General features: G+C 39.7%; 3 protein-coding genes across 3 annotated transcripts in view; all 3 read left to right on the top strand.

Annotated features, from left to right (window-relative positions):
• Nucleotides 1-2,560: 2,560 nt before the first annotated feature.
• Nucleotides 2,561-13,179, top strand: rgmb (repulsive guidance molecule BMP co-receptor b). Its single transcript, XM_008336830.3, has 3 exons — nucleotides 2,561-3,304; nucleotides 7,554-8,095; nucleotides 10,870-13,179. The coding sequence occupies exons 1-3, from the start codon at nucleotides 3,187-3,189 to the stop codon at nucleotides 11,623-11,625; spliced, it is 1,416 nt and encodes a 471-aa protein (XP_008335052.1). The 5' UTR covers nucleotides 2,561-3,186; the 3' UTR covers nucleotides 11,626-13,179.
• Nucleotides 13,180-17,096: 3,917 nt separating this feature from the next.
• Nucleotides 17,097-24,775, top strand: erap2 (endoplasmic reticulum aminopeptidase 2). The gene is made up of 21 exons (XM_008336831.3): nucleotides 17,097-17,192; nucleotides 17,806-18,051; nucleotides 18,162-18,348; nucleotides 19,187-19,356; nucleotides 19,452-19,590; nucleotides 19,673-19,807; nucleotides 19,890-20,010; nucleotides 20,110-20,264; nucleotides 20,346-20,459; nucleotides 20,554-20,685; nucleotides 20,907-21,038; nucleotides 21,292-21,360; nucleotides 21,439-21,614; nucleotides 22,032-22,111; nucleotides 22,208-22,391; nucleotides 22,499-22,655; nucleotides 22,752-22,936; nucleotides 23,183-23,344; nucleotides 23,488-23,628; nucleotides 23,728-23,809; nucleotides 24,187-24,775. The coding sequence occupies exons 2-21, from the start codon at nucleotides 17,903-17,905 to the stop codon at nucleotides 24,331-24,333; spliced, it is 2,817 nt and encodes a 938-aa protein (XP_008335053.1). The 5' UTR covers nucleotides 17,097-17,192; nucleotides 17,806-17,902; the 3' UTR covers nucleotides 24,334-24,775.
• A 525-nt stretch (nucleotides 24,776-25,300) lies between these two features.
• Nucleotides 25,301-27,555, top strand: part of lnpep (leucyl/cystinyl aminopeptidase) — a 15,548-nt gene continuing 13,293 nt past the window's right edge. The window contains exon 1 of the mRNA XM_008336832.3: nucleotides 25,301-25,638. Within this exon, the coding sequence (XP_008335054.1) occupies nucleotides 25,611-25,638 (28 nt within the window). The 5' untranslated portion in view covers nucleotides 25,301-25,610. The remainder of the gene's footprint in view (nucleotides 25,639-27,555) is intronic.

Genomic DNA, 27,555 nt, shown 5'->3' on the forward strand with positions numbered 1-27,555 from the left:
TCAAATGTGCATATAAAATTGTGACCTCATAAATATAAGGATTATTCTTTTTTGTGTTCCCCCTTATTTAAATATTCCACAACACTAATTAAATCAAAACATATCTAATTTATAACAAATATAATGTTATTGAGGCTCTGTAAAAAAAACATCCATAGACTGTCATGTTCACCAGCGTTTCAGACATTTCTACTTAATTTATTTTTAAGGTTAGTCCCATATTAACAGTTTTTTAAGGAGCCCCAAGTATTGGACTAGTCTTTACTAGTGCCCAAGAACCAAAACCCAGTCTCAATAAAATAGAACACCACTTCTGAGGCTTTTGTTAAGTAGCAATGAAGAGGTTTAGAAGTGTTGTTAGGGTAAGGTTAGGTTTAAGCAGTATCTGTTTATGGCTGTAGTTGGTAAGAGGGTTGTGGTCAGGCTGTACAAATAAACATAATTGTCGAGTCCTTAGTTGGAGTGTGTGAGTGGGGGGGGGGGGGGGGGGGAGTTGATGAATCAGTGTCATGGTCCTCTGCTTCCCATGTCTCAGCTGCATTGTAAGTGATTAAATTAATTAGTATGAAATAAAGAATTAAACTCTTTCATTATGCCTCCCCCTCTCCGTTTCACTCTCTCTCTTCCTCCTTCTCTCGATCTCTCTCTCTATCTCTCCCTTTGATGTGTGATTATGAAGAAATATGACATTAGTCATGATCAATAGCGACCATATGCACACACATAATCAAATTAACTGTTCTGTGTTTGGAGAGTTTGATTGTTCACTGTACGTCCTCACATACCTAATTAAACAAACCTAATTATTTTTAACTGATTCATATCAGACGCCATCTAACTCAACATTTCAAATGCAGACACATTTTATTTTGCTTGTGTTTTTTTTTTTTTTTTACTTATTTCGCTCAAGTTTTTTGTTTATTTCCCTGTGCCTGGGCCTTTGATTTTGTTTTAAAATGACAAAACACCTAACCAGCATTTGTATGTGGGGGCAGTGTGACCTATATGGGTTGGTCTATTTGATCCATGTGGGCCCCATGTGAATCTACATAAACACATGAACACACCACATAGATCTCTAAATATCCCCATTGGTGAGGTCACAAAACTGTGGCAGAAACAGGAAGCTACTGTAATATAATATGTGAGCCTGTCTGCGTTGCACACATCATCTCCTCTGGCCACAATCACTGTCAAATCCTCACAAACTCTGCAGTGACTATGTGTGTGTGTGTACTTTTTATACAGTCAGTCAGTAGAGAATGTGAGAGGCCGTGGTGGATGCCAGCAGAGTGCGTTAGTGCACATGTGGTAGCTGAGTCATGCTGGAGCGAAACTACTCAGCTGTGACACACAGCACATAAAACACCAGCCACACTGTTTACTGTGCAGCAACGGTAAGGCCTCTCTCTCTCTCTCTCACACACACACACACAAACAAACATACACACACATACACACACACTGACTCTGTAAGTATACACACATTAGGCACATAATCATGCAAAGATGTTAAGCCAGGCCGTAACAATTTGGCAGAATGAAGTAAGCAGTTAAAGACTGTTGTAAATTTATTTTCTTAACAAAGTAAACTGAGCAATAAAAAGGAGCAAACAGAGAGAGATAAGCACATACTTTGAAAAAGAAGGATAAAAAATATCTCAAAATGAAGACGCTCCTGTTCTGGCATTTAAACTCGTCTGACTCCAAAGCTTGGAAGAAACATGGATTTTGGCTGTGGTCCAAGTCTGACTGCGTTGGGTGTGATAGAGGGTGTGAAGTTACTCATTTATGATCTGAAGGTGAAAGGAGCAATGCTGATAACAACTCCTTAATGGCAGAGGAAGGGTCCTAATGCTTCATTTGTTAGCAACAACAAAACAAAGACGTAAACGAATGTTTACGAGTGTGTCCTCTGACATGTGGCTACTATGACTGGGACATAAACAGAAGGTGTTAAAGTTTACAGACAGATAATTTAATGCCATCACCTGGCTATATTCTACCTTTAGTGGCTGCTCCTTTTAAACACAGTCTGGGAACCTGGACAATTTACTTCTTAACTTGTTACAAAAGGGAAACTGCAAAAGGCAAAAAGGCACAATATGGAGTTAAGTGGTCCAATGAAAATGACAGGAAAGAAATCAAGAACACGTGTTAGAAACGTAGTTAGTACTTGATGAAGGAATGTCAACAGACTGATGGTAAAAGTTCATCTTTTAGAAGAGTTTACATCAAGGTTTTTTTTTCCCAGGTTCTGTGGTTTACTCCCAATGTCTGAAAACATGTGCAACTAGATTCATTGGAAGTACAACTTTGGGGCAATGCCACACACACCACTGACAAAATTAATGAAAACAAGAAAGATAACGTTTATATGATTGTGGTAAATCTCTTATTGCTTTCCTTGAACAACATAATGAACCACTGGCAGCTGTTTGTCAGAAATCTATCATACTCTTCTTCAAACATTTAACAGTTATTTAATGGCATCTTCAACATTTTAGAGCTTTTATCCTCAACTTCTCCTACTGTGTCTCCTTCGGTCTACGTATGTGCGTTCGTGTGCGTGAGGCCTTGTAGGCGGGTTTTCCGCCAATAGGGTTTGGTTGATTCGGTATTGATTTGTTGGCGAGGCAGAAGAGGAGGAGAAAGTGAAAGGGGAAGAGGAGGAGGAGAAACTCCTGCCCTGAGAGTAAGACATAGAGGGAGGGGGAGAGGGACACACACACACACAGAGAGAAAGAGAGAGAGAGAGAGAGAGGGGTGATTGATAGACCGTGTTCGGGACGAGAGGAGAGAGAGAGAGAGAGAGAGAGAGAGGGGGGGAGAAAGAGCAGAGAAATCACAATCCCAGCGAAAGTCTGACCAAGAAGTGAATTGCCGCCTGGATTTGCACAGGGAAAAGTGACTTTGTTCCCGGAGACACTTCTGCTTCTCCTTTTTATTATTTTGTGTTTATATTTTGCTCCTTGTTTTGCCTTTTCACTCCTCTGCCCTGCATTCCGTGGAGCAGTTGTGCTTTAATGCGCACCCGAGGAGGCGAGGAAGGAGAGAACAGTGAGGAAGAAGAGCCCGAAGAAGGAGAAAGAGAAGGAGAAGAAGGAGTGAAGAGGCCTGGACACCACCCCTCCTCGCCCTCTGGAGCTCCGTCCACTCTCCCCTCCTGGCCCTGCATGGACGGGGATGGGGAGAGCCGGATGCAGTTACCGCGGGGCTGAGCGCCTCGCCTCCCCGTCTCCAGTGCGCCGCTTCCGGCCGCTGTTGCTGCTGGTCATCGCTGTGAGCTGCGGGGCTCACGGAGGTAATAAGTGATTACTACATGTACTTTAACACTGCAACAAACCACGAGTCACAACACTGTGATTAATATTTATTTTACGCACTCTCTACAGCCGACGTGCGCTCTTTCAGCTGCAGGAGCGACTGATCGACAAAGATTTGTTTGTAATGCGTGTCGCCGTCAGACGCGCAGCCATCAGGGGTAGTTTATTAGTGCAGTTATTAGCGTTAGTAATGGCTGTGTTAGGCCCAGATCTGCCTGACAATGGCTCTCTCTCCAGCGGCAGTGCAGCAGTCAGAGCACGGATCGAGTTTCTCCTCTCTCCTGGGCCGTCATTCTCCTGTCTGCCCCTTAATGGCTCATGGAGGAGGGGAAGAGAGGGACAGAGAGGGGGTCACAACCTCCTCTAATATCAACATAAAACACATCATTGCTTGACTTCGAGCAACGCATGAAAAGAAAGAGCCATTGAGGAAATAAATTGGTGGAAAAAACGGTGAGAAAAGTTTGGTTTTTAGTCGGAAATAGTACAATATATATATTATAAATATAATATATATATTCTTATATATATAAATTTTGCCATAAAGCAAAATGAGCTGAAAAAAACACTTTCAGCGGTGTCAAAAAACAATAATAATAAGCATGAACTCATTGTCAACAGAAAACCGAGCAGTGCTTTCTTATAAATAAATGGCTGTTTGTCTTCAAATATCTAACGCCAATCACAGGTGGCAGAGAAACAGACGTGACAAAGATCCTGTTGACTAAGAGCCAAAAGTTAACAAGGCGTTTGTGGGCATTACTGACGCTAATAAAGCGATAATTTACCAACTCCTTCTGAGATACACACTTGTTTACGCATTTAGAAGAAAAAAACAAACCCTAACACTCTTTAGTCAGAAGGCTGTCTTTTCCTTATTGTGTTGGTGTGTTGCACAGTCGTTTTGGCTGTTGTGGCAGCTGTCTGTTGAGCAGTCACACCTCGGGTAATTAGTTTAACACGGCTCAGACAGCAGGGCAAAACTGCCTCTACACACACACACAAAGCCTGATGGGAACAGAGAGACCCACTTCTTTTAAAGACTTTCTTGGCACCTTCCGCTCCGTTTGCATCACCTGGAAGGAATGTGCATTATAATCAGTCTTTGAAACCAGATATAATGTTGTTAATTTGTGAAATGTGTATATTTCAGTAAATGTATGCACATTTCCATTCACACCAGGTGTGGGCCATGTGTAACATAACATGGGATGGTTGTTCTGTTGACATTGGTCAGTGAAGAGAAACATTGTCTGTTGTATAAGCTCATGAAAGGTCCTGTATCTGAACTTCCAGGGCTGTTTTTGTGGTTTGCACTCACTGTGTGAGAGTGCACACAACAAGGTGATCAATAAGCACTTCTCAAGCCATTCTCTTGGATAAGACGTGATCCCACTCAATCTTTTCTGAACTCTGGAGATCAAAGAAGTTGTAGGCAGAACAAACTACAACGACAACAAAAACCTGGGAGATTCAGCTGGTGGATCTTTCAGCCTTTGACTGATGGAAGAGAAGGTGCCTCAGCACGCTGGGGAAGAGTGGATATAGAGATGACTGGAGGGTGAGGAGAGTGGTCAGAGGATCTGGCTGAGAGGGCTGAGAGCTGAAAACAGAGTAGGGCTGAAAGAAGCAAACAATTCAAGATGGTTAAAAAAATATGACAAGAATAGATCAGTGGAGATGATGCTTGAGCAAAAGAAAACATGAGACTTGTGTGATGCTCAAGTCAGTTGAGGGTTGGAGGGTAGTTTGAAAAAGAGAGGTTGATATGGGACACGTAGGGAATAGTGTAGACATTTCTGCCTGTCTTTATTGGATATACTGTATATATCTCTGGGAATGGAACAACCTAGACTGTGGCTTTATAAAAACCACCCTGACAGGAGTTCTTTTTTCTTTTCTCAGATATATGGTATCAAGTCAATTCAGTATCACTGGCTTGGTGTTACCACATATTCCCTATCTAAATGCGTAAAAGGGATTTTTCTTTAGAAGTACGGCAAAGGCATATGAAGCCAATGCCTTCACGAAAGACAAGACTGATAAAGCCTCGAAAAGTTTGAAAATGTGATATGATTACAGAAAATTATATTTCCCAAAAAAGCTCTGTGGTCGTTTGGTTAATTCATTAGAGTGATGCACTGCAGGGGGAGAATCGCCTGAAACCTCAGAAGAAGCTTGACGTCAGTAAAGTTTTTTTAAGAAACCCTTTGTCTATGACTTTCTGTTACACTGTCAGTTCCCTTTTCACTACGTCACCCTGCTGTGACAGCGTGACTGAATGTGTGCTTTTGTGTGTTTCAGAGCTTCAGGTACCCCTCAAACATGCTCTGATTAGATTGGAAGTGTTATCTGGGTTATAAGGGGCAGATAGGAGAGAAGTAGGCTGTCAGTGCAGCAGTCAGACACACAATGTGCCCTCAGTGCTCACAGTGTCTGTGCAGTAGTAGCTGGCGTGGAAGGTAGACAGTGTGTATGTGTGTGTGTAGGTTGCGGTGTCAGTTTTTTCACAGACTGGAGAGACATTCTGAATCCTGGTGTGAGTGGGGCTCTGCACCGGCTGCGCCCTGTCAGTAAAACTCAGAGCACTACTGCCCCCAAATGGTGGCATTCAGCTCCACCGTTTCCCCCCAATATCCAATCAATGGACAAAGAAGAGCTTGGAATGTGCTGTTTGCTTATGTTGTGTGTTTATGTGTCAGTGGTAACATTTCAAGTTAGGGTGTGATTTGTAGGGAATCTGTCACTTTCAGCAAAAAATGTGCTTTTCCTTCACTCTGAGATGATACAGTCATCTGTCCATGGCGTGAAAGAATGATAAGCAGTTCATAAGGACAGCAACTGTATTTGTCTATCTGTCTATCTCTTCTTCTCCCTCTCAGCTCTAATTTAATAGGAGCACACTGTGACTGATGCATTAGGACTGGTCTCTAATCTCTCCTTCGCTCTAACTCTCCCCCTCTCTCTCCCTCTCTCAACTTTCTTCTTCTCTCTCTCTTTCTGTTCTCAGTGTAATAAACGGTTGGTTTGACCCTGTTACACAGACAAATGTAGCCATAGATCACGAATCAGGGACAATTAAAGACCAAGGAATCTGGCCTTGGCTGATAATAAAGGACATCGTTCTGATTCATCTCCATTCCTCGGCCTGCGTATCATCAATAGACAATAAACAGACACAGTATTATTTATATGTTATGCCTTAAAAAAATATATTGCATTTGTGTCAAGAAAGAAAGCATTTATTCTTAAACCACTTCTATATCATCAACCTTTAGAGATAACCAAGGGTTTGTGGCCTGAAGCCAACTGAAATGACAAAGTCATTGGAGAATGAGAATCAGATTTTGGTTATTGCACATATACAGACTAATAAACATACAATGACATTTGTCCATGGGTTACCACAAGACCACAGGCGGCACCAATTTGGTCCATGAACTGTTGGTAGAAAAAAGAAAATAGCACATGTCCTGTTCGTCACAGTTCAGCCTAGTTAGGGTTAGGTATAGTAGATTGCCGACAATATTTATATATATACTTAAAAATAATCCCTAATAATTGTAACAATGGGGAACCAAGGGGGTTATAATTACTTTTTACACATTATACTATAATATAATATAATAATAATATAACACACATTACATGTATGTATTGTATTTACGAAAAAAAAGTTGACTTTGACTTTTGACTTTGATGAAGACAGACCTCTTCAAGGTCATTTCCATTTTGCCAGAGGTGCTACATCATTGTCAGAACTGGCTAAACCCCTGTCGGCATCTGGGTAAAAAAAATCTTGGTAATGTTTTCAGGTCAAACACACCTTGTATTGTCCACTTATCTCTGTCAATATAACACTATCCCTGTTAAAGATTTGTAAACGTCTTTTCACCTGCTCCACAGCAGTAAATAGAGTTATCTAATTCTGTGGGAAATGCTTTTTTATCTTTTCTGTGGCTGCTCTTTGGTTTATTACTCTTAAGGTTTATTACAGTCACTGAGCGGCACTGCTGATTGATCAAGGCTTTGAATGAGCGGACGTTTCTTTTGTCCTGTTTTATTAGGCCACTGGACTGTTACAACATGGTAGCATTGTGTGTTCCAGATCAAAGTTTACTTGGAGTACACAAACTTCGGCATCTAGTGTTAAAAAAAAAATCAAAAATATTCCTCTTTTCAAAATAAATTATTTAAAACCTGATGTTTTCTGTGTTTCCTCTTCAGGTCTCGGTCAAGTGGTCACCCCGCAGTGTCGCATCCAGAAGTGCACTACTGACTTTGTCTCTCTCACATCCCACCTGACACCGGCTGTGGATGGCTTTCACACTGAATTTTGCAAGGCATTACGTGCATACTCCGCCTGCACCCAGAGGACGGCCAAGTCCTGCCGGGGAAACCTGGTCTTCCACTCGGCTGTTCTGGGCATCTCAGACCTCATGAGCCAGAGGAACTGCTCCAGAGATGGGCCCACATCGTCCACACACCCTGAGATCCAGCCGGAGCCCTGCAATTACCACAGTCGCACACAGCATCTCCATACGCACTCGCATACACATTCACACACACACTCCCACAGCCACAGCAACTCTAGACCTGGGTACCTGTTCTGCGGGCTGTTTGGAGACCCACACCTGAGGACATTTAAGGACAGTTTCCAGACTTGTAAAGTGGAGGGGGCGTGGCCTCTCATTGATAATGACTATTTGTCAGTGCAGGTCACTAATGTTCCTGTGGTGCCTGGTTCCAGTGCAACAGCAACTAATAAGGTAAAGATTTTTCATTTTTTTAAACAGCCAGGGACTTAGTGTTCACCTTTGATGCCCTTTATATATTAAAATTTGAATGTACTTCTTGGTTTTCACATTTCCTCCCTAAAACACATCAAGTTCTGCAGTTGAATCTTGATATTTCTCTGTGAATGCCTTTTGACAGGCTTTTTTTTTTGTTAAGAAAAGACGTGGAGAGTAGTTTATTAGTCAGTCAGCAACACTGTGATGGGGAGGCTGTGTGTGTGTCAGATCTTGTTCAACCCGTGAACCTGAAATATGCGGCTTGAAATGTGAGCAAGGAGAGGACTGTGTTGTATTTGTCTAGCCGGGAGGACTTTAGCTTCTATGAAAAAACCAAACAAAATATTTCTTTCTGGCCAGAGTTCTGCCAAGGAATCAAGCAGTGTTTTGGCATTAAATGTAGAGATACAGGGTACGCCAGTTAGGTACTAACCAGGTACAAATGCTAGGCTAAAAAACTGGCGTATTTCTGATTCTGAAGAATTCAGTAACTTGTTCTCAGACACTTTGGTGTACTATTTGTCCGACTGCAACTACTGCCAACAAACTGGTGCCATGTGTTTGTTGGTTTGTTGGCTACTAACCTAAGAAATCTTCTTATGATTGGTGGCACCTGAGGCAGAAAGGACGGAAAACTTCTCAATCATAGACAGTTTGTATAAATGGATTGCAACACACTTATGTTGTCCAATGATATTTAATGCACTTGTATCACCATTTTTTTAAATTACTACCCATTTGTTAAGGTCAAAGGTCAGTTTGTAAAGGTCATTCGCCAGGTTTCTATTGGGCTATCCAGCATCAAATGCTATTCCCTTATCCCTTTCCCAATATTCACCTCCCCCTGTGTCACAACACCATCTCATTTACTTTCTTGGTTCATAAAGCTTGAGATAGCACTGTAAGTAAAATGTTAACTGAGTTTTAAATCAATTAAGAAACATCTCCATTTTATACAGAATTTTATACACAGATTTACAAAACAGAGCACATGTCAAACATTCCTTATCCTCACTGGCTGCATTGGGCCATGAACATGAACATTCTTGTACACACTCCATGGTTTTATTCTTCCAACTAACCCCCTCTGCCCCCACTCGGTGCCATATTTGATTAATAGTGAGAGGGCAAAAATTCTGTCTCTAATCTCAGAGTTCAAAATCCCATCAAATTGAACGTAGAAAAGAGCCCGACTCTCCCTGCTCAACTTTTTTGTGTCTGTTTTTCACTCGCTGACCCACAGATGTGAGGCACATGGATCTTGTGACCGTGTCTTTTGACTGAAGCAGTGTTGCAAAGCTAACATGGTTAATGGCTGCATGCAGCATAACCTCTAATGACATGGAATGAGATGCGTGAAAGAACCTACTGTGTATTTATGCCTGTGTGTTTGTTACAGTCCTATGAAACTGTGTGTCAGAAGTCTGTCATGTCTTATCTTGATATGGTGCAAAATTACAAACACACACGCACACACACACGCACACACACACACACACACACACACACACACATTCTTCCATAAGGGTGACAAGCCACACAAGCTGATCTTTGTGGTGTTAAAGAAGTAATGTTGATGTTTCCCCTGATGGCCAACCCTCTTTAGTTTAGTCGATAGCTTTAATTATTAAAGCACATACACACCCATGCATACACTTAGTCCTACACTTGCACCCACACACACACACACACACAAACCCGCTCACATTAAGCAAATAGTCGGGTTGCTACATTGTCAAACTAAAGGTCTAATCTTGTGTCAGAGGTGGGGCAAGTTATTACTCATGATTATTAGGGACACACACATTTTTTGCGCGCACACACACACACACACATTAACAGCCCTTAAGGCTTAATGGCCTGCCAGGCCTCATTCCTCACATCTGTCATGTGAACAAAGCAGCCATTCACCGTAACTATGATGTTAGTGCTAACCGTAATGCTCACACCACACCCTGTATACACCACTGCTTCCACTAACCAGTGGAGCTCTATGTATTTTTTTAATGTGTATACGTTCATGCGTGTGTGTACATGTTTGCGTGTGTGTGAGTGAGCCTGTACGTGTGCACGTGTCAGCATGTTTACATAGCTGCATCAAATTACAACTTGTTAAAAAGCCATTTAGTAATTTCTCAAATGTAGTTTGATGAGAGTCAATAACCTGTGTGTGTGTGTGTGTGTGGGTGGGTGGGTGGGTGGGTGGTTGGGTGTGCGTGCGTGCGCACGTGCTTGTGTGTGTGACTTTCAAACAGCATCATCAGTTAGAGCTGTAAGACTAGTTATTAATAATGTCGTGCAGGCCACTTTATATAAACAGACTCAAATCTGTGCCAAACATTTGGCTGTTTTGAATGACAGCTCATAATTAGCTTTTAATTAAAAAATATTTGCTGATTCATTTTGCACCATTTACATTATCAAGAATGTAAAGGTGGAGTATGCAGTGTTGTCACGGTTTACTGTGTATAAACAATGCACAGCTTCCTGTTGTCTGTGCAGCTGTTGTTATGTATGCAGTTGGAACTCCCTGGTCCATAAGGTGAATGTGTTGGGATGGCATTATTTCCTTTTTACATAAACGGTAACACAGCAGCACAGACAGTAGCTTCACAGTGAATCATAAACCCTCCGTGGAACACCCTGACTTCTCCTTCAGGTTTTAATGAGAACTGCCATACGTGGAGTTTAACTACATTTATCCAAAGAGAAGCTGACTCTAAAACTCTTCTCTGTCTGTCTGTCCACAGATCACCATCATCTTCAAACCATTCGAGGGCTGCACAGACCAGAGGGTCTACCAGGCCGTCACAGACAACCTCCCTGCTGCTTTTGATGATGGCACTGTGAGCAGTGGAGACCCCATTCATAGTCTCAGTGGCACAGATGGTGCCGGGAAGGTCCGGGCACTGTGGATCTCGGAGCGCAACCCTGGCCACCACGTGGAGCTGCACGCCGGCTACATCGGTGTAACTGTAATTGTACGCCAACTGGGACGCTACCTAACACTGGCAGTGAGGATCCCTGAAGAGCTGGCTCAGGCCTACGACGCCACCCAGGACTTGCAGCTCTGTCTGAATGGGTGCCCCAGTGCAGAACGCATCGATCAGGCGGGGCATCTTCCCCTGCCTGTTAACCCCCCTGCACTTGGCCTGCAGCTGCAGCAGCTGCGTCGACCCAGCTACTCCTCACAGACACAAGCGTACCCCTACGGTTCTTTGCAGGTTTTTAGCAATGAAGGGGCAAAGGAGCACTGTAGAGAGAAGCTGGAGGTGCAAGACATTTACTTCCACTCCTGTGTGTTTGATCTCCTGACCACCGGGGATGCTAATTTCACAGTGGCAGCGTACAGTGCCCAGAAGGACATGGAGAGTCTGCATCCACTTCGGGACAGGTGGAGGATTTACCCCCGTGGATCTGCCTCCTCCATCTTCCACTCTCATTTCCAAACTGTCGAACATCTCCCTCTCCTCCTGCTGTGTTCTCTGAGTGTGGCGTTGATGTAAAAGCTGGAGCAGAAGTTGTTCTTTGTGCCTGCATGCGTGTGGGTTTGTGTATTTCTGTGCACTAGAAATAGCGTATTTTGCAGAGCACTGATACCGAGCACTGATTCCTCTCGTGCGGAGACTGGCTAACGAGCTTGACAGTTACTGGGAAGAAGATGTTTTTGTAGGAGAGACGTTGGACTGTTGTGTCCTTCCTGCTACAATCAGCCCTCAGGTGGTGGAAAACACAGGAGACGTGAAGATGGCTAACCGTGTGTGTGGCCTCACCTTTGGATAAGATGCTATTGACTGCGAACAGCATTGACATGTGGGTGAACAGAGTGTGATAATATACTCTACAAACTGTAAATAGTTCATTTTGTCTCTAGTGCACAATGTAATGATGGCGTAGTTGTGTTTTTTGTGAAATTTTTTTATTACCTCAGACAGAGGATGTTTGTTCAAATTAAAGCACTTTATTTTGATTTTATATTCTTTACAGATCCACATCAGTGTTCGTTTCTGCTTTAACAAAAACACAAGCTAAAACAATAGATGGTCTTTTCAGTTGATTTTCCTGGAACTTCTAATCTAGATAAGTGAATGCATTCTTCCAGTGGCTGATTCAACTTCTCTGTTTTCAGTCAGTCAATGTGAGTTGTTCTGTTGAATGTACATGCTTTGCAGCAAATGGTATCAGTACCATGTCCTTGCTGTGTGTATTTCTTGTTTTTCCTCAGTCCTGATTTCAAATACGTGTGAGTGAGTGTGGCTGCATCATTTTTGCTGGTGACGTGCTTGAATCTGTCTTTGTTTCACCTGAGATTCACGTTTAAGATACGCCCTAGCTGTTATTGCCAGAAGACCGTTTTAATGCTGGCTCACGTTTGTGTTTTCCTTTTTTTAATTTGAGCCAGAGATGGATGGTGTGTGTTTTTATGCACAGTAAAAATATCTCACCACCAAACCAGCACCCTTGTCCATCTCACAGTTCCCTGTTCGTACACTTGCTACTGTACACGTTTCTTTTCCCTCCTACTGCCAGTGGTGAAGAGCTGCTCCTTGATAAAATATGTGTAATGATACTGCAGTTCAGACCAAATGCTGCAAATCACTGAGAAAACATGGCTTCAGAGTCTTCTGGGATACAAATACATCAGCACTGCCTCATGGAAAGTGAATGTCATTAGATTCCTGAAAAAATGCCAAAATCCTACAACTGTGAGTTTATTTTTCAATTATTTTGTGTTTTAATGTCCTCTTATTGATTGCTGAATCCCCAATTGTTTGGCAGTGTTGCCTCTTATATCATGTGCGAGTGCTGGAGTGACTGATCAGTGTTGAAATACTTAACTTATTTATGAACGTAGTGTCCTATAGAGGAAGTTAAGCTTCATATTCTTGCTGTTGGATAATTTAAAAAAAAAAACTTTGGATGTGATTGTACAGCCACCTAGTGGTGCACTGTTGCTATGTGTGTTCTGCTCAAAAAAGACAAAAATTATGAAACAAACCGTGTGCAAGTGTTTTATTGAGGAAAAAAAAAATCAATAAAGACAAAATGGTAAATGTGAATATTCTCATAATCGATACATATCAGCAGACAGAGCAAATACGCACTGTTACACAAAGCTTTATCATTTTTAAAATATTTTCCTGTTGTTTTTATGCAGAGACAGTAATGTTTAATAATGTTTCTCTGTTTTTTGTGAGTCATCAATCTACAATACCGGTGCAAAAATGATTACACTTTTTAAAAAAAAACACATTTATTGCATCATAATAAAAACTAATAACATTTTATTTGCTAAAGAAATTAGATGAGTTAAGAAAACGTAGGCTTATCTTGTGATGCATGACGTTCTTGTACTAAAGTACTTTTTGCAAAATCATCGTCTCAGAAAAATAAAAAGGTTTGAGTGTAAACAGTGAAACAAAAAACTTCAACAAACATCTAGCTACGAGTAAATACAGCAAACAACAGATTTATAAAAATTAAATACAATTATAATGGCAAATAGATTGTGCTCTGCCATAACTGCAAAGACAAAATGAAAAACATCCAGTCCAGTAGAGGTGATGCACATGTTAGTGAACAAATAGAGAGGACTGAGAAAAAAAAAAACAGAAGTGTTCAAGGCTGTGGTCAAGCTTTAGTGCATCTGAAACAGGGAACCATGTACTATGCCTGGAACTATGAAGCAATATTTAAAAAGAAAATCCAAGCAGTCAGCAGCAAAATAGGTTCTGGTTGTCTTACCGTTAACTTTTTTTCTATACTGTATATAACCAAACATCAGCATGCTAGCATCACAAACACAATATTTTACAGGAAAAAAAAAACACTACACCTTCCATTGCCTTACTTTTCAGCTCATCAAAGTTCTTGAAAGCTGTTAATACAGACATTTTAACCAGACCCATCTGTCTGAGGTTTGGTTTGAACACACACCGACGTTGGTTTCAAACTGCCACAGTCTGCATCACACCTGCTGGGTATTTAAGGAGGCCTGAAAACCCAGTGCCAAAAGATCTAAAGCATCTCCTTTGCTTGTCATTCTGACAGTAAATTATCTCCCATTAAATCTGTCATTAATCCAGGAAAGACTGCAGGAACACAGCTTCAACAAGCTGGAAGCTCTCAGTGTTCTGGCATCTGAAAATACAAATTGATGTGTTGAGTTTGATCATAACCACTAAGGTAGACGATTTGGTTGTGCTTACCATTTCATAACAACGTAGCAGGTCATCAGGGTGTTAAAGATGACTGTTTTCAGGAACAGAAGCCTGACACACAGAACAACCACCGTGTTTGTCCAAATGTAAATATCTGTGTGTCAAACCAAACACAGCAGTGTAAGGAACAACATCAAGGTCACTTCTGTACAGTCCATAGCAGAATCATATGAACAAACCTCCTCTGTAGTTATTTATGCTACAAATCTTTCCAGGATCACCTAAAAAAATATAAGAATTGAATAGAAATTCAAATATAGGAAATGATAAAATGTACATAATGTGAAACATATTTAAGGCTGCAGTGTCACTGACTTCCTGAAGTGGCACTGAAGTGTGGCCTGGTGACTTTTCGGTGTCGCCTGTGTGTCACACAGCAGGTGTAGGATGGCCAGTCATTGGTCATTACTGTGATAGTGGACACAGGGCTGTGACGCCGATGCCTGCTGCTGAGAGCCACACTGTGAGGTGTGAAAGACATGTTGTCCAGGAATGGTGATCTCCAGCTGACCTCCAGATGTCCCCTCCTGAGGTCACTGACCATGCAGATAAGCAGAGTCCAACCAAACCTTTCCCCAGACAGGTGGACAGGAGGAGCCAGAGAGGCCAGGACATTACCGTCTGCTCCTCCTCCTCGCGTGGCAGAAAATATTACATTCAATTATTGAATCGAATTAAACTACACCACAGAGGCCCATGAATGATATTTAAAAAAAAAATATTTGAATACGTACTTATTCCAATCATATTAACATGTAATAATTAACATATAATTAAAGGGGACAATGAGAAAAAGAATGATGAGAAATAAATAGAACCTTTTTATTCATTTTCCCCATCCACTACGTAAATGTTGATGACAGTTACACATAAAGCTGTATTGAAAAATTGTTTTTTGAAAAAATGAATTATGTGACATCAGATAGACTTAAAATGCTTTTTCTTTAATTATTTTCATTTTTTTTTTTTTTTTTGTCTTTGGTTTGGCCTTTTAGTCAATATAATAAAGTTCTAAAATAAAATCGATTTTCTGGCCAAAGTAATAACAGTAATAGCCTTACTTTATTAATGCCTTAATGGAAATTAAATTCTGTATTTAATCCATCTGTGATGCTGTCCTAGAAAGCAAAGGGTTTTTTAATGATTGCTCCTCACCCCCACAGCCTTGAGTTATAACTAATAAAGTTCTTTAACAGAATATATATAAATCACAAATGCACAACAATCTGCATTAATTCTTCTGCACATATCAATATCTTAAAACTACAGTCTACACGACAGTCTGACTGGGTACGACAGAATGTAGTAAATTAAATTTACCCAAATGAAAGCAGTTTAAAGTAGGCATTCTAATTTTCAGGTTCTCATATTATTTCCCATTTACATCAGGTGTGAAAGAATAAAAGCTCTTACCAGTCCACAGATAGATCATAGGGAGGTAGAGTAGACTCTTGGTCGCCTCAGTCATCTCTGCTTAATCAGGTTTTTACAACCAAATTAAATCAATTGTGTTCCATATGTTTTCTGTGTGCTTGTATTTCTGAAGCGAGTGTTTATGACTGAGTGGGATGGAGGTGTGACTAATAGGTGGGCTAGGCGCATTGCATCATGGGGGATTTAACTTAACGTTATACTGATAATTCTACTATATTCATCTAAACTAATGCACACAAACACAGAAAAACCCACATGTGAAGTTGGGGGCAGGGGGGAGACAGAGAGAGTTCAACCAGTAGTGATGACAAAGAAAAAAAAATATTGGAGGAATATGAATATGAACCGAAGTCATTCTGAGCAACAGGACATGCAGCTGCATTTGGCTGTTAGGTTGGAGGTGAGAGGCTGATCGTATCAACCTACTGAGGATTTAACTAAACTCTGGAAGGGTACAGCTGTGTTCCTCTTTCACACAAACACACACACACACTGAAATGTTAGTTTTATCATATCTTAAGCATCTTAAGTTGTAAATGTAATATTATTGATTACTGGTAAACCTTTTAAACTGTGAAAACCTCTTATTTTTGTCAAAGGTGCTATATAAAAAAGATAGACTAAATAATAAAATAATGAGTAAATTAATCAATCAGATAATTCTATCTATCTATCTCTCTATGTCTCTATCTATCTATCTATCTATCTATCGATCTATCTATCTATCTCTCTATCTATCTATCTATCTATCTCTCTATCTATCTATCTATCTCTCTATCTCTCTATCTATCTATCTATCTCTCTATCTCTCTATCTATCTATCTATCTATCTCTCTATCTCTCTATCTATCTATCTATCTCTCTATCTCTCTATCTATCTCTCTATCTATCTATCTATCTATCTATCTATCCATCTATCTATCTATCTATCTATCGATCTATCTATCTATCTCTCTATCTATCTATCTATCTCTCTATCTATCTATCTATCTATCTCTCTATCTATCTATCTATCTCTCTATCTCTCTATCTCTCTATCTCTCTATCTCTCTATCTATCTCTCTATCTATCTATCTATCTCTCTATCTCTCTATCTCTCTATCTATCTCTCTATCTATCTATCTATCTATCTATCGATCTATCTATCTATCTCTCTATCTATCTATCTATCTATCTATCCATCTATCTATCTATCTATAGGACTCACGGTTCTTTATTGTCATTACAACACATGAACGGAATTAGTAAAGCACCTCTCACTATCGTCTCCTCTTTCGCTCTCGTCCCGCCTCTTTTTCTCTCTGTCTTTCACACAAACACACACACAGACACAAAGTGTGGGCGGGAGGACTTAAAAAAAGAAAGTGAAAATAAACAGTACTGGCAACCAGGAAGAATGAAGAGTCAAAGTCACTGAGGTAAAGGCTTTTTATTTAGAATACACTCTAAACTAACATAATCTTAATTTTATTAACTTTTACATCCTACTTATCATGATATTTTAAATTTGTAACTATTAGTCTCAGATTGTTGTGACCATTATCAACATATTCCGATATTCTGCTGTGCTAAAGCTACCTAGTTAGCTTTAGCACAGCAGAATATCACTACCGGAATGCTGCACGTGTAAATTGATGTGAACTGCCATTCTGCTCGGACACCTGTTGTCACTTCACATTTATAGCTGTGTCCTTTCTTTGTTCTTTCTGTCTGACCTCAAAACCATTTGGTCAGTTTGTCACACATGTGCATGGAAATGTTTTTAGCTGCAGGGCTACAGCATAGTACAAACAAAGTGTGAGGTCAGTAAATAAAAGTGTAAGGAAAACTTCTGGAAAAGAGAGCCGTCGTCCGTTTACGTTTAAAAATAAGTTTGTGACCTCACCAACATTGAACATCACCAACATCACATTACCTTAGACGTTCATTAGATCAACATTCTATTTATTTATTTATTTTTTCAGATTAGTTATGCGCCTTTTAAGAAAATGATGTGTTCAATTATGTCTTTGCTCTGTTCTTTTGCCTCAGCAATATCACTGATGGGCTAGGGTTTGTCTCAACGTGTCCAAGGGGATTTTATTGTTGTCCTTTTGCTGATCAGAGAAGGAAGGGCAGCTCATCCATAATGGCTTCCGTGAGACTGTTACTACTATTTTTATTCAACCTACCTCTGGCTGAATGTTGGAGTTCACCAGGTTCGACCAACACTCTAGGAGAACCTTCTGTGGACACTCATAATCTATCTTTTCCATGGAGTCGTCTTCGTCTGCCAAGGTTCAGCACATGCTAATCTGTTTTATACTCACATCTAAACTGGAGTTTGGACCTCTCTTTGCAAAACAGTGATTTCTTTTTTTAAAAATTCTGGCATTTGTCTTTTCAAGGTACGTCATTCCTCTTCACTATCGCCTCCTCCTGCACCCTAACCTTACAAGCCTCAGCTTCACTGGCTCAGTGCAGATCCAGATTGCAGTCCAGAACAACACAAACTGGATTGTATTACACAGTAAGGGTCTGCAGATCTCCAGAGCCACCATATTGGATCAGAACCTTTCACCTCTTTCTGACCAGGTAGTTATGGATTTGAAAAAATCCCCTAAAATCCTTAACTAATAAAACCCTTAAAACTTACTTTAAAGCTGAATTGTTCATGTCAATGCAAAGAGTGTATGGCACCGTGATGCACTTGTCATGATAAATTGATACTCTCTGTCAAATGCTAATGCAATTTTCTTTTATTTTACACTCAGTCACAGACAGTTTTGCCTTCTTTTTCCTTTGTTTGCTGGTAGCTCTCCATAGACTTCTTTGTAATATTTTATCATTTATTTCTCAGCATCTTTGTGCAAAATGACTTAAAGGGCAGGGATTTGAACTCTTACAAGGCAGCGCTGTGTGCACTGTGTGAAAAGAAGTATGGAAGTGCCTTTCAAAACAGACAGCAGCACAGACAATGTGCTATCATACTGTATGTGAAACCAAGTCATGTTGCTTGGCACTTGTAATACTATTTTGAGCATATGTAGGGGCATCAGCATGTTGTAACAGACGTAAGTTTTATTTTGTAGTGACAAGGATTCGATTACAATCTAGTACTATGTTGTTTTATTCCAACTACTCAGTACTTAGTGACCATAAACAAAATTTGTGTTGGGAACTACAATGGTTTTGGTCTGTATTAACATAATCCTAAATAACTCAACATCACCATCTAAGATGTGTCTGCATGTAGCATCTCATCTGACATAATCATACAAATACTGCCTGCACTGCAGATAGGACTTGGGTTTAAGTGTCTTGTCCAGGAGCACATTAGCATGTAGACCATATAAGATGGACATTAACCTGAACCTTTGTCCGAAACCAAAGCCTTCTTCTCCTACAATAACTGATGTTGATTATTTTGTAGGTTCTCCCAGTGCTCTACAAGCCTTCACATGAGCAGATTGGCATTTTTTCTCCCAGGGTGCTCAGCACTGGACCAACTTACTTCCTGTATATTGAGTTTGGGGCAGATATTGCAGAAGGCTTCTCTGGTTTCTATCGTAGCACCTACAGAACCACTGCAGGAAAGACCAGGTAGGACGTTTACTCTATACTGTTGAAAATGTGTAATTCCAGTGTATATAATAAAGGAAAGATGGGTTTTTTTGTGTTTCTTTTTAAACTCCCAGAACTTTAGCTTCTACTCACTTTGAGCCAACCGATGCTCGCACAGCTTTCCCTTGTTTCGATGAGCCAAACTTCAAAGCCAACTTCTCTGTTCGAATCAGGAGAAGCCCAGCTCACATTGCTCTTTCCAACATGCCTGTTGTAAGTGTTATAACATGTGTCATAGCATTTCGAGTCCAATGTGCAAGAAAAAATATTCCAAATAGGTATTTGTGTGTCACAGGACAGGACAGTTAAGGTAAACTCTGAGCTGCTTGAGGACAGATTCGCCGTCAGTGTGAAGATGAGCACATACCTTGTGGCATTTGTCATCTGTGACTTCAGATCCATTTCTGCAACAACATCTACTGGAGTAAAGGTGTGGCATTGAAAGGTGCTTCATTCTTATTTATTGATGAAATGATATTTCGTCTGTATTTTATTTATCTGCTCATCTAAAGGTGTCCATCTATGCCGCTCCTGAGAAGTGGCCTCAGACCCACTATGCTCTGGATGTGGCTGTAAAAATGCTGGACTTCTATGAGAAGTACTTCAACATCCGCTATCCTTTACCCAAACAAGGTCAAATATATTTTGGTTTTCTGTATGTTTCTGTATGTTCCCACCTACTGTAGCAGTATATCTATGTATTTTCCCTGATTTGTGTTTTTCCTCCCTCAGACCTGATAGCCATTCCAGATTTTCAGTCTGGTGCAATGGAGAACTGGGGTCTGACGACCTACAGAGAGACAAGCCTTCTCTTTGACCCTCTGACCTCCTCGCTACATGACAAACTCTGGGTGACCATGGTGATTGGTCATGAACTTGCCCATCAGGTGAGACTATTTCCATCTTTCTGGCAGGTTTTTAGAGGTGTTTACCTTGGTTAAAATGCACTAATTTAGAAATGTTGTTAGTGGTTTGGTAATTTGGTGACGATGGTGTGGTGGAACGACATTTGGCTCAATGAAGGATTTGCCAGGTACATGGAGTACATTTCAGTGGAAGGAACATACCCTGAGCTTGCAGTGGTAAGAGCAAACACCAAAGGAGGGTTCTTGATGAAATAAATAAACAACATTTGGACTAAGAATTGATGGTAATGTTTCTGTGCATTTCTCGCAGGAGGAATATCTTCTGCACACTTGCTTTGCAGCTGTTGGCCTTGATTCATTGAATTCATCTCGCCCAATATCAAACGCAGCAGAGAGCCCAACTCAGATTGAAGAGATGTTTGACACAGTCTCTTATGACAAAGTATGTTTTCAGTAAATGTACAAATAAAGATATTATACCAGTCAACTGTAAAATTAACCAAAGAATTGTAAACAGTAAAGGTAAACACATTTATAATGATAATGGGATGCAGCCCTATTTGTCGCCAGCTCATCTATAACCCAGTGGCAAAAAACTAAACTTTGAAACCAACATCTAAAAGGCTTGTGGTGGATGTTTTTTTTTTTCCTTTCCTGCAACAGGGAGCATGTGTCCTTCACATGCTGAGGTACTTTCTGACTGACGATGTGTTCCAGAGTGGGATTGTGCGATATTTACGTAAATACAGCTACAAAAATGCACAGAACCAAGATCTGTGGGATAGCCTGTCAAATGTAAGATGAGAAATTGCTTTTATTGTTGTATGTTGTGAGCTAGAAATAAAATACTTACTTGTCACTTCTGCAGCTAAAATAAAAATACACACACACATACTGTATATATATGTATATATATACAGTATATAGGCAGGAATGTTGTTGAATTCAAAATATGGCTTAGTTTTGTACATGTGATTCAAGGACAGGCAGAAAAGCGTGCATAGCATAATGAATTTATATTATAATATAGCTAAATTTTGTTTTTCAGACATGCACAGAAGATGACTTTGTCTCTGGAAAGCACTGTTACACCAGTGAGCACGCCACCAGGAATGCAGTGAGTAAACACTGAAACAAACACTCTGTTACAAATGTTACACTATTTACCTTTGGTAATATCTGTATTTCTCTACAGTACATGTTTGCAGGAGAACATCTGAATCTGACAGCCATGATGAACACTTGGACTCTGCAGAAAGGCGTTCCTCTGGTAACTGTCACCAGGAGGGGGCCTCGTCTGCTGATCAGACAGAACAGATTTCTGAGGACGGTCATGCCTTCAGACCCACTGTGGCCCTCACTACAGAAGGGGTGAGCACTCACTTCCACCAACATAAGTGGTAGTATTTTAAAGATAGTTATACACAGGAATTGTGCATTGAATTTGTAATGTCACAGCAACTAGCTTCAGATCTTTCCCCAGCAGGTTCCTGCAGGTTGAATGCCAAGGTTAAGCAAATCCGAGCATTACCTGAATTTATAATAATAATAATAATAATAATAGTAATAATAATAATAATAAACTTTTTACCTGACCCTCCTCTTAATAATCATCTCCCCCTTTGGGTTTTAACTATAAGAAGACTTAATGAAAACAGAATCCGAGTGCATAATTACTGTAGAGCACAGATTTCCAGAGGCCCATGATAGGACTGCGAGTTTTCCAGCAAATTTACTTTTAAAAAGATTTAGGATATGCGATTTAAATTTAAATATGCCCTTGTCTAGTTTCCTTTGGCATATCCCACTGACATACAAGACAAATGGCTCCAGCTTAATTCACAGACACCTGATGACAACACACACAGGTAGGAACTTCACAAAAATACAAAATGTTTTGCTTTTTTATAGATTTTTCTTTAAACCTTTAACGTTATCAATTGTTCTTTTTGCCTGATTTTCAGACAGTATACATGTAGGAGAAGAAGTGAGCTGGGTGAAAGTGAACACTGACATGACTGGCTACTACCTGGTTCACTATGAGGACGGGGGCTGGGACAACATGATCGATCTCCTAAGAGAAAACCACACTGCTCTGAGCTACAAAGACAGGACTCACTTGATCCACAATGCTTTTCAACTGGTCACGTAAGCTCACTGTATCTGTGTTCTGTCTCTGTCTTTTTCTGCATTTGTTAGTTTTTTTTACTTTGCATGAAACCAGTTCTTTAAAAGTACGCCTGTGTTTTTTGTAGCGCTGGTCATTTGCCCATACATAAAGCCTTAGATCTTATTAGTTATCTTCAAAAGGAGACAAACACAGTTCCCCTCCTGGAAGGACTGGGATACCTGGACGCATTTTATCACTTAATTGAAAAAAGAAATGAGCCTGAGTTAACGCACATTCTGGGGGTAAGACAACAGACACATCTGTGATGTCTAAATAAAATGTTCAGTAGACTGAATTGATGATTGGTGTGTGTGTGTTTCTTGTGCACATTTGTGTAGTCCTACATTCTAAGATTTTTCCGTGAGGTCATCAATCAGCAAACTTGGAGTGATGAAGGCACAGTGTCACAACGACGGCTGAGGTCTGAGGTCCTGTCTCTTGCCTGTCATCTGAGTGACCCTTCCTGCATCCAGCAGGCCAAAAGTATTTTCAAGGACTGGCTTCATTCTAATGGAACTCTCAAGTTTGTCTAACTTCTATTTTATATTTTGATTATTTGGTTTGATTATAATTCATTCTCCTGAAAGTCCCCTGAAATTATATCATGTAGATATAATTTTTACAATAGTTCCAGTTTAGTAAAACTACACTCCACTGTATGCCGAAGTATATAAAATATTTTCCATTACTTCTTAAAGACAGTAAATTGTTGTTACACAGTTTACATAAAGGTCTACAAGTCCCTGAGGTTTGTTTGCGTTTGCTCCAGTTTACCCACAGATGTGGCACAGACTGTGTATTCAGTTGGAGCCCAGGACGACCACGGCTGGAAGACACTTTTACACACATACAACTTCTCCCTCTCTGAAGTTCTAAAAGACAAAATCCTTCATGCCCTGAGCCGTAGCACAGACATCAGCAAGTTGGAAAGGCAAGTCAACTTTCAACTGTGGTTTCCCATAGAGATAATGTTTCCACCTTGTGGTGCTAATAAAGAACTGCAGCGTAGTAGAGTAACATACAGTATTAACTGCCCAGGAAAGATTATACAGGATTAACTCACATATATTACAGGCTGCTGCAACTGGGTCTGGAAGGGAATGTGATTCGAATGCAGGATCTGTCTCATGTTGTACTTATGGTGGCGAGGAACCCACAGGGACATCACCTGTCCTGGAACTTTGTCAAAAAGAACTGGGACATGCTAGTCAAAAAGTTAGTATAACATGAAGCACTCACTTTGAATAATTGCATAACGTTGATGGAAGCATGTACACTATAACTGCCTCAATATTGTACCTTTCTAATCGGCAGGTTTCACTTGGGATCATTCTCTATTAGAAACATCCTGATTGGCACCACAAGCCAGTTTTCCACCCAAGAGGAACTCAATGATGTAAGAATACACCTAGAATGTTCACTTCATGTATGGACTGAGGACCTAACAGTGTCAACATGTGTAAAGTAACTGCAGTTCTTAACAGTTGATGGTATATTTGATTTCCTCTTTATTTATTTATCAAATACTTCAATTTACACAATATTTCTACATTGTACAACTGAATCAGAAGCATTATTGAGTAACAGCTAGGAAAAATAACAATGTAATTTATATATAACTTTCAAATCAGAAGTTTATGTATAATTCCTTTCAATGTAAATATTGAATACTGACAAAAGATACACATGTACAACATTAAACTTTTTCTGTTTGACCTAGCCCTCATAAATATATATGTAAATAATTTGTTTGTTTTTTTTGTTTGTCCCCAGGTACAGCGTTTCTTTGAGTCCATCAAAGAACAGGCGTCTGAACTTAGAGCAACTCAGGTTGCTTTAGACAACGTGCAGAAAAATGTCCGCTGGATTCAGAGAAACCTGGAGACTCTGAGAAAGTGGCTTAGTGACCGTGTGAAGTGAATTAATTAATTTGCAACAAGAAAGGTGGTTGATATGAATTGTACTGTTTAGATGTTTTTTAATTGTAGTTTTTAATACAATGAATCCCACTCCATGTTGAACTGTACTTTCTATGAGCTTCAAAGGACAAAAATTGTTCAAATTAAATTGTGTTTGGTTAAACAAGTTATACTATTATTACATGGGAACTTTACATGTGTAGTCCTTAAAGGCTATACTTTTGGAGACTTATTTTGTAAAATTATAATTTCAGTATTATTGCAAAAGCACTTATTCAGGTCATGGATTTGTTTTAGGAAAACATTGTTTCTTCTTTACAAAACACAAAATGAGCTTGTGGGTGTGTTTATGGAAACATACTTTACATTGGGTTATTTGAATGCAAACTTCTTTTCACAACCAAATAAAATTGAGTTTTTTTCCCCCAACATAATCACATTAACACATTAAGATATTTTAATATCTATTAATTTCATTCTGCCAACCCTTGTCCAAACGTATTTATTTTTCATTGGGTTTTAGTAGAAGCTCTAAAATGTTTAAATAGCGTTACTGCCATCTAGCGGTTTATCCAGCGACATTGCAATAACTTTTTTGCAAAAGAGAGGAAATGAGAAAACGACACAGCATAATACATTCACTACGGCCTATTAAAAGTAAGGATATTAATTTATATGTTATCATATGGATATTTTTCATGGATTTCCATGGCAAATATAGAAATGCTAGTTTCTATTAATAGTAATATTAGTATTAGTAATATTGTTGTTGTTGTTATTTTATTAATGTATAATAAATTCCGACGTCTTCGTTGTAGATTAGGAAAGTGCGCGTTCATACAGTACCTCGTGCATGTGCAACAACCAAACTCCGCCGCTCTGTGTAGTTTTAGCCAATCACATACGAGTATTCTAAGTCGATGGGCGGTCGGCAACGGTTGTCTACAGAAGGAAACGTTTTTATCTTTATTTATTCTCAAGTGACGGTTGAAATGTAAAGTAACTTGTTTATGTTTCAGTTCCGTTAAAAACTATGGCGGATAAAGTTGTGTACCCCAGCTAGCGTTAGCTGAATTAGTGCATTGGTGACAGTCGGTGTTGGTGGAAGTTGTTTTCCTGTTAGCTGTAGCCTCTGTACAGTGAGGACCAGCTCACCATCGCCTGTGGTTATTGTGGTTTGGCCTCAGTATTGTCACGACAGTCTGTGAGGCTGCTGTCAAAGCGAACAACTGCTCTTGTTTCTGACGCTTGGCTGAAGGTCTGTGATAAATCATAACCATGGATCCGTTTGACAGCAGAATTACAGGTAAGAAAAACATATCATGGTCAGTCCTGTGTGTGATAGAGCTAACGGCAGAAGGCTAGCTAGATAACTGACGTTAGCTGCCCACATGCGCCCAGTCAGTGACATTTACTAGAGGACACAGTGGCCTGCTGTGACTTTTCTTTAATCCAATGAAGCTTAAAACTGTGGTTCATCTACTGTTTAAAACTGGACGCTGTGTGACAGTGTGTTGTCAGTGATAGTGACAACACGAAGACTTATTTTACTGCACACGACTCACTCTTACAGTCAAAACACATAGCAGAATAGCCTACTCCAAGCTTCATATTTTACCTGCTCTCCAATGCTTTTTAGAAAACATCTAAGGAAGTCAAATGATTAATTAAAGTTAGCAAGATACTATCTTAAAGTTTACTGAATGCATAGAAAAATACTTGAAAGTTATCCATAGAATACAAACAGTCGAAAGACTAACATCTGTTCTAAGTTAGCAACATTGCATGGAGAAATGATCCTGTAGATAACCTAATTTTACATCAAACACTAGCCAAATGTACTTACCAAACACACAAATATTATATTGCTAAAATATCAGCTTAGTATAGTAACGTTTTATTAGAACTGTGCTCTAGAGACAAAAAATTGACACATTAACAATGCTATTCTATAACCTCTTTTTCCTGACATGGGTAAAGCATAAGGTATGTTGAGTATGATAAGCAACTAGTGGCAAGTCTCTCAATGTCTGACCCAGGGACACTTTGAAAAGCAGCAGGATATGAATTCAAATCCCTCAGATTGAAAGATGAGCTCAGTTCTTACTGTGTAATGGCTGACACATTGGGTTTATTTCACTTCCTGCCAGTCAAGATGTTTTGCCCCTTGGTTTAGGAATATTGTTGTGGTAAGTGATAAATATTTTTTCATTCACCTGCAAAAGTTGATACTTTAAGACACATGATTCATTTTTCTAACTTCTTGTTTCACTTTACTAAAACAAAGTCACGCTGTTGCCACTGCTGTCTGTACAACCATAGCAGCATTACTTCCTTGTTTTAAAAGCGTTGGTTTTATTAGAGCTATGTTTTGTTACAGTATGGAGCAGCTGATAAGTAAAGCTTGGCTGCGTTGACCTACTGTTAGCTCTTTAAGAGTCTCTGCTGTGGCTCAGGCTTCCAGCGTTTCAATAAAACAAACAAAGAATGGTCAGAATAACAGCTCTCTATGAAGGAGAGGTTTTTCTTGACCTGAGAGAAGTGAAACCACACACATACCACTTTAACATCCTGTTTTTTGTTAATGTGCTTTAATTTTCAGTACACAAAAATGTTTGATGTGATAATAAACGACAAGATTTTAAACACCCACCAAACAACAATGTTGGGGCAAAGGCATATAATACGTTTCCCTCAAACACACAGGAAAAAACTTCATATAATGTAGATAAAATTCCCTCGTCTGCAGTATATAAATGTAGTTGATTATACATAAAGATCTTAAATGGATCAAAACTTTTGACCCAACAAACACATTTATTCATAAATGTTGTGTTGAAGCCGTTATTGTAACTGGACATCCAATAACTTTGCAAAATCTTGAATTATTCCACATTTATTAATTGTTATAGATATAACACAAATTAAAAGCTTTGACAACTCCCTACTCCCTTCAAATTGATCAAAGCATAACCGGTTAATATTCACATTCACTAAATGGTAGTCTACATAATAACAATCACATCAGGTCACATCACTTTCTAATGCTTTCTAACAATCAGCATCACAACATAGAGAGGGGACGCACAACCCAATTTTTATCCTACCCTCTGCTCTGGACATTTCATAGGCATTACCCACTACAGCCTATTTTTAAACATTGATACAACTGTAGTCAAAACAGAGACAGCCACGACACCCATATCACAAACACTGTACTGGA

This window comes from Cynoglossus semilaevis, chromosome Z (assembly GCF_000523025.1).
Source record: "Cynoglossus semilaevis isolate Cse_v1.0 chromosome Z, Cse_v1.0, whole genome shotgun sequence".
Classification (NCBI taxonomy): Eukaryota; Metazoa; Chordata; class Actinopteri; order Pleuronectiformes; family Cynoglossidae; genus Cynoglossus; species Cynoglossus semilaevis.

Excerpts from the sequence above, each read along its gene's own strand:
- rgmb (XM_008336830.3), top strand. The coding sequence starts at position 3,187 with ATGGGGAGAGCCGGATGCAGTTACCGCGGGGCTGAGCGCCTCGCCTCC. Across the intron at positions 3,305-7,553 it reads GAGCTGCGGGGCTCACGGAG|GTCTCGGTCAAGTGGTCACC; the intron begins GTAATAAGTGAT and ends TTTCCTCTTCAG. Across the intron at positions 8,096-10,869 it reads GTGCAACAGCAACTAATAAG|ATCACCATCATCTTCAAACC; the intron begins GTAAAGATTTTT and ends GTCTGTCCACAG.
- erap2 (XM_008336831.3), top strand. The coding sequence starts at position 17,903 with ATGGCTTCCGTGAGACTGTTACTACTATTTTTATTCAACCTACCTCTG. Across the intron at positions 21,615-22,031 it reads TGGCCCTCACTACAGAAGGG|TTTCCTTTGGCATATCCCAC; the intron begins GTGAGCACTCAC and ends GCCCTTGTCTAG. Across the intron at positions 22,656-22,751 it reads AGTTAACGCACATTCTGGGG|TCCTACATTCTAAGATTTTT; the intron begins GTAAGACAACAG and ends ACATTTGTGTAG.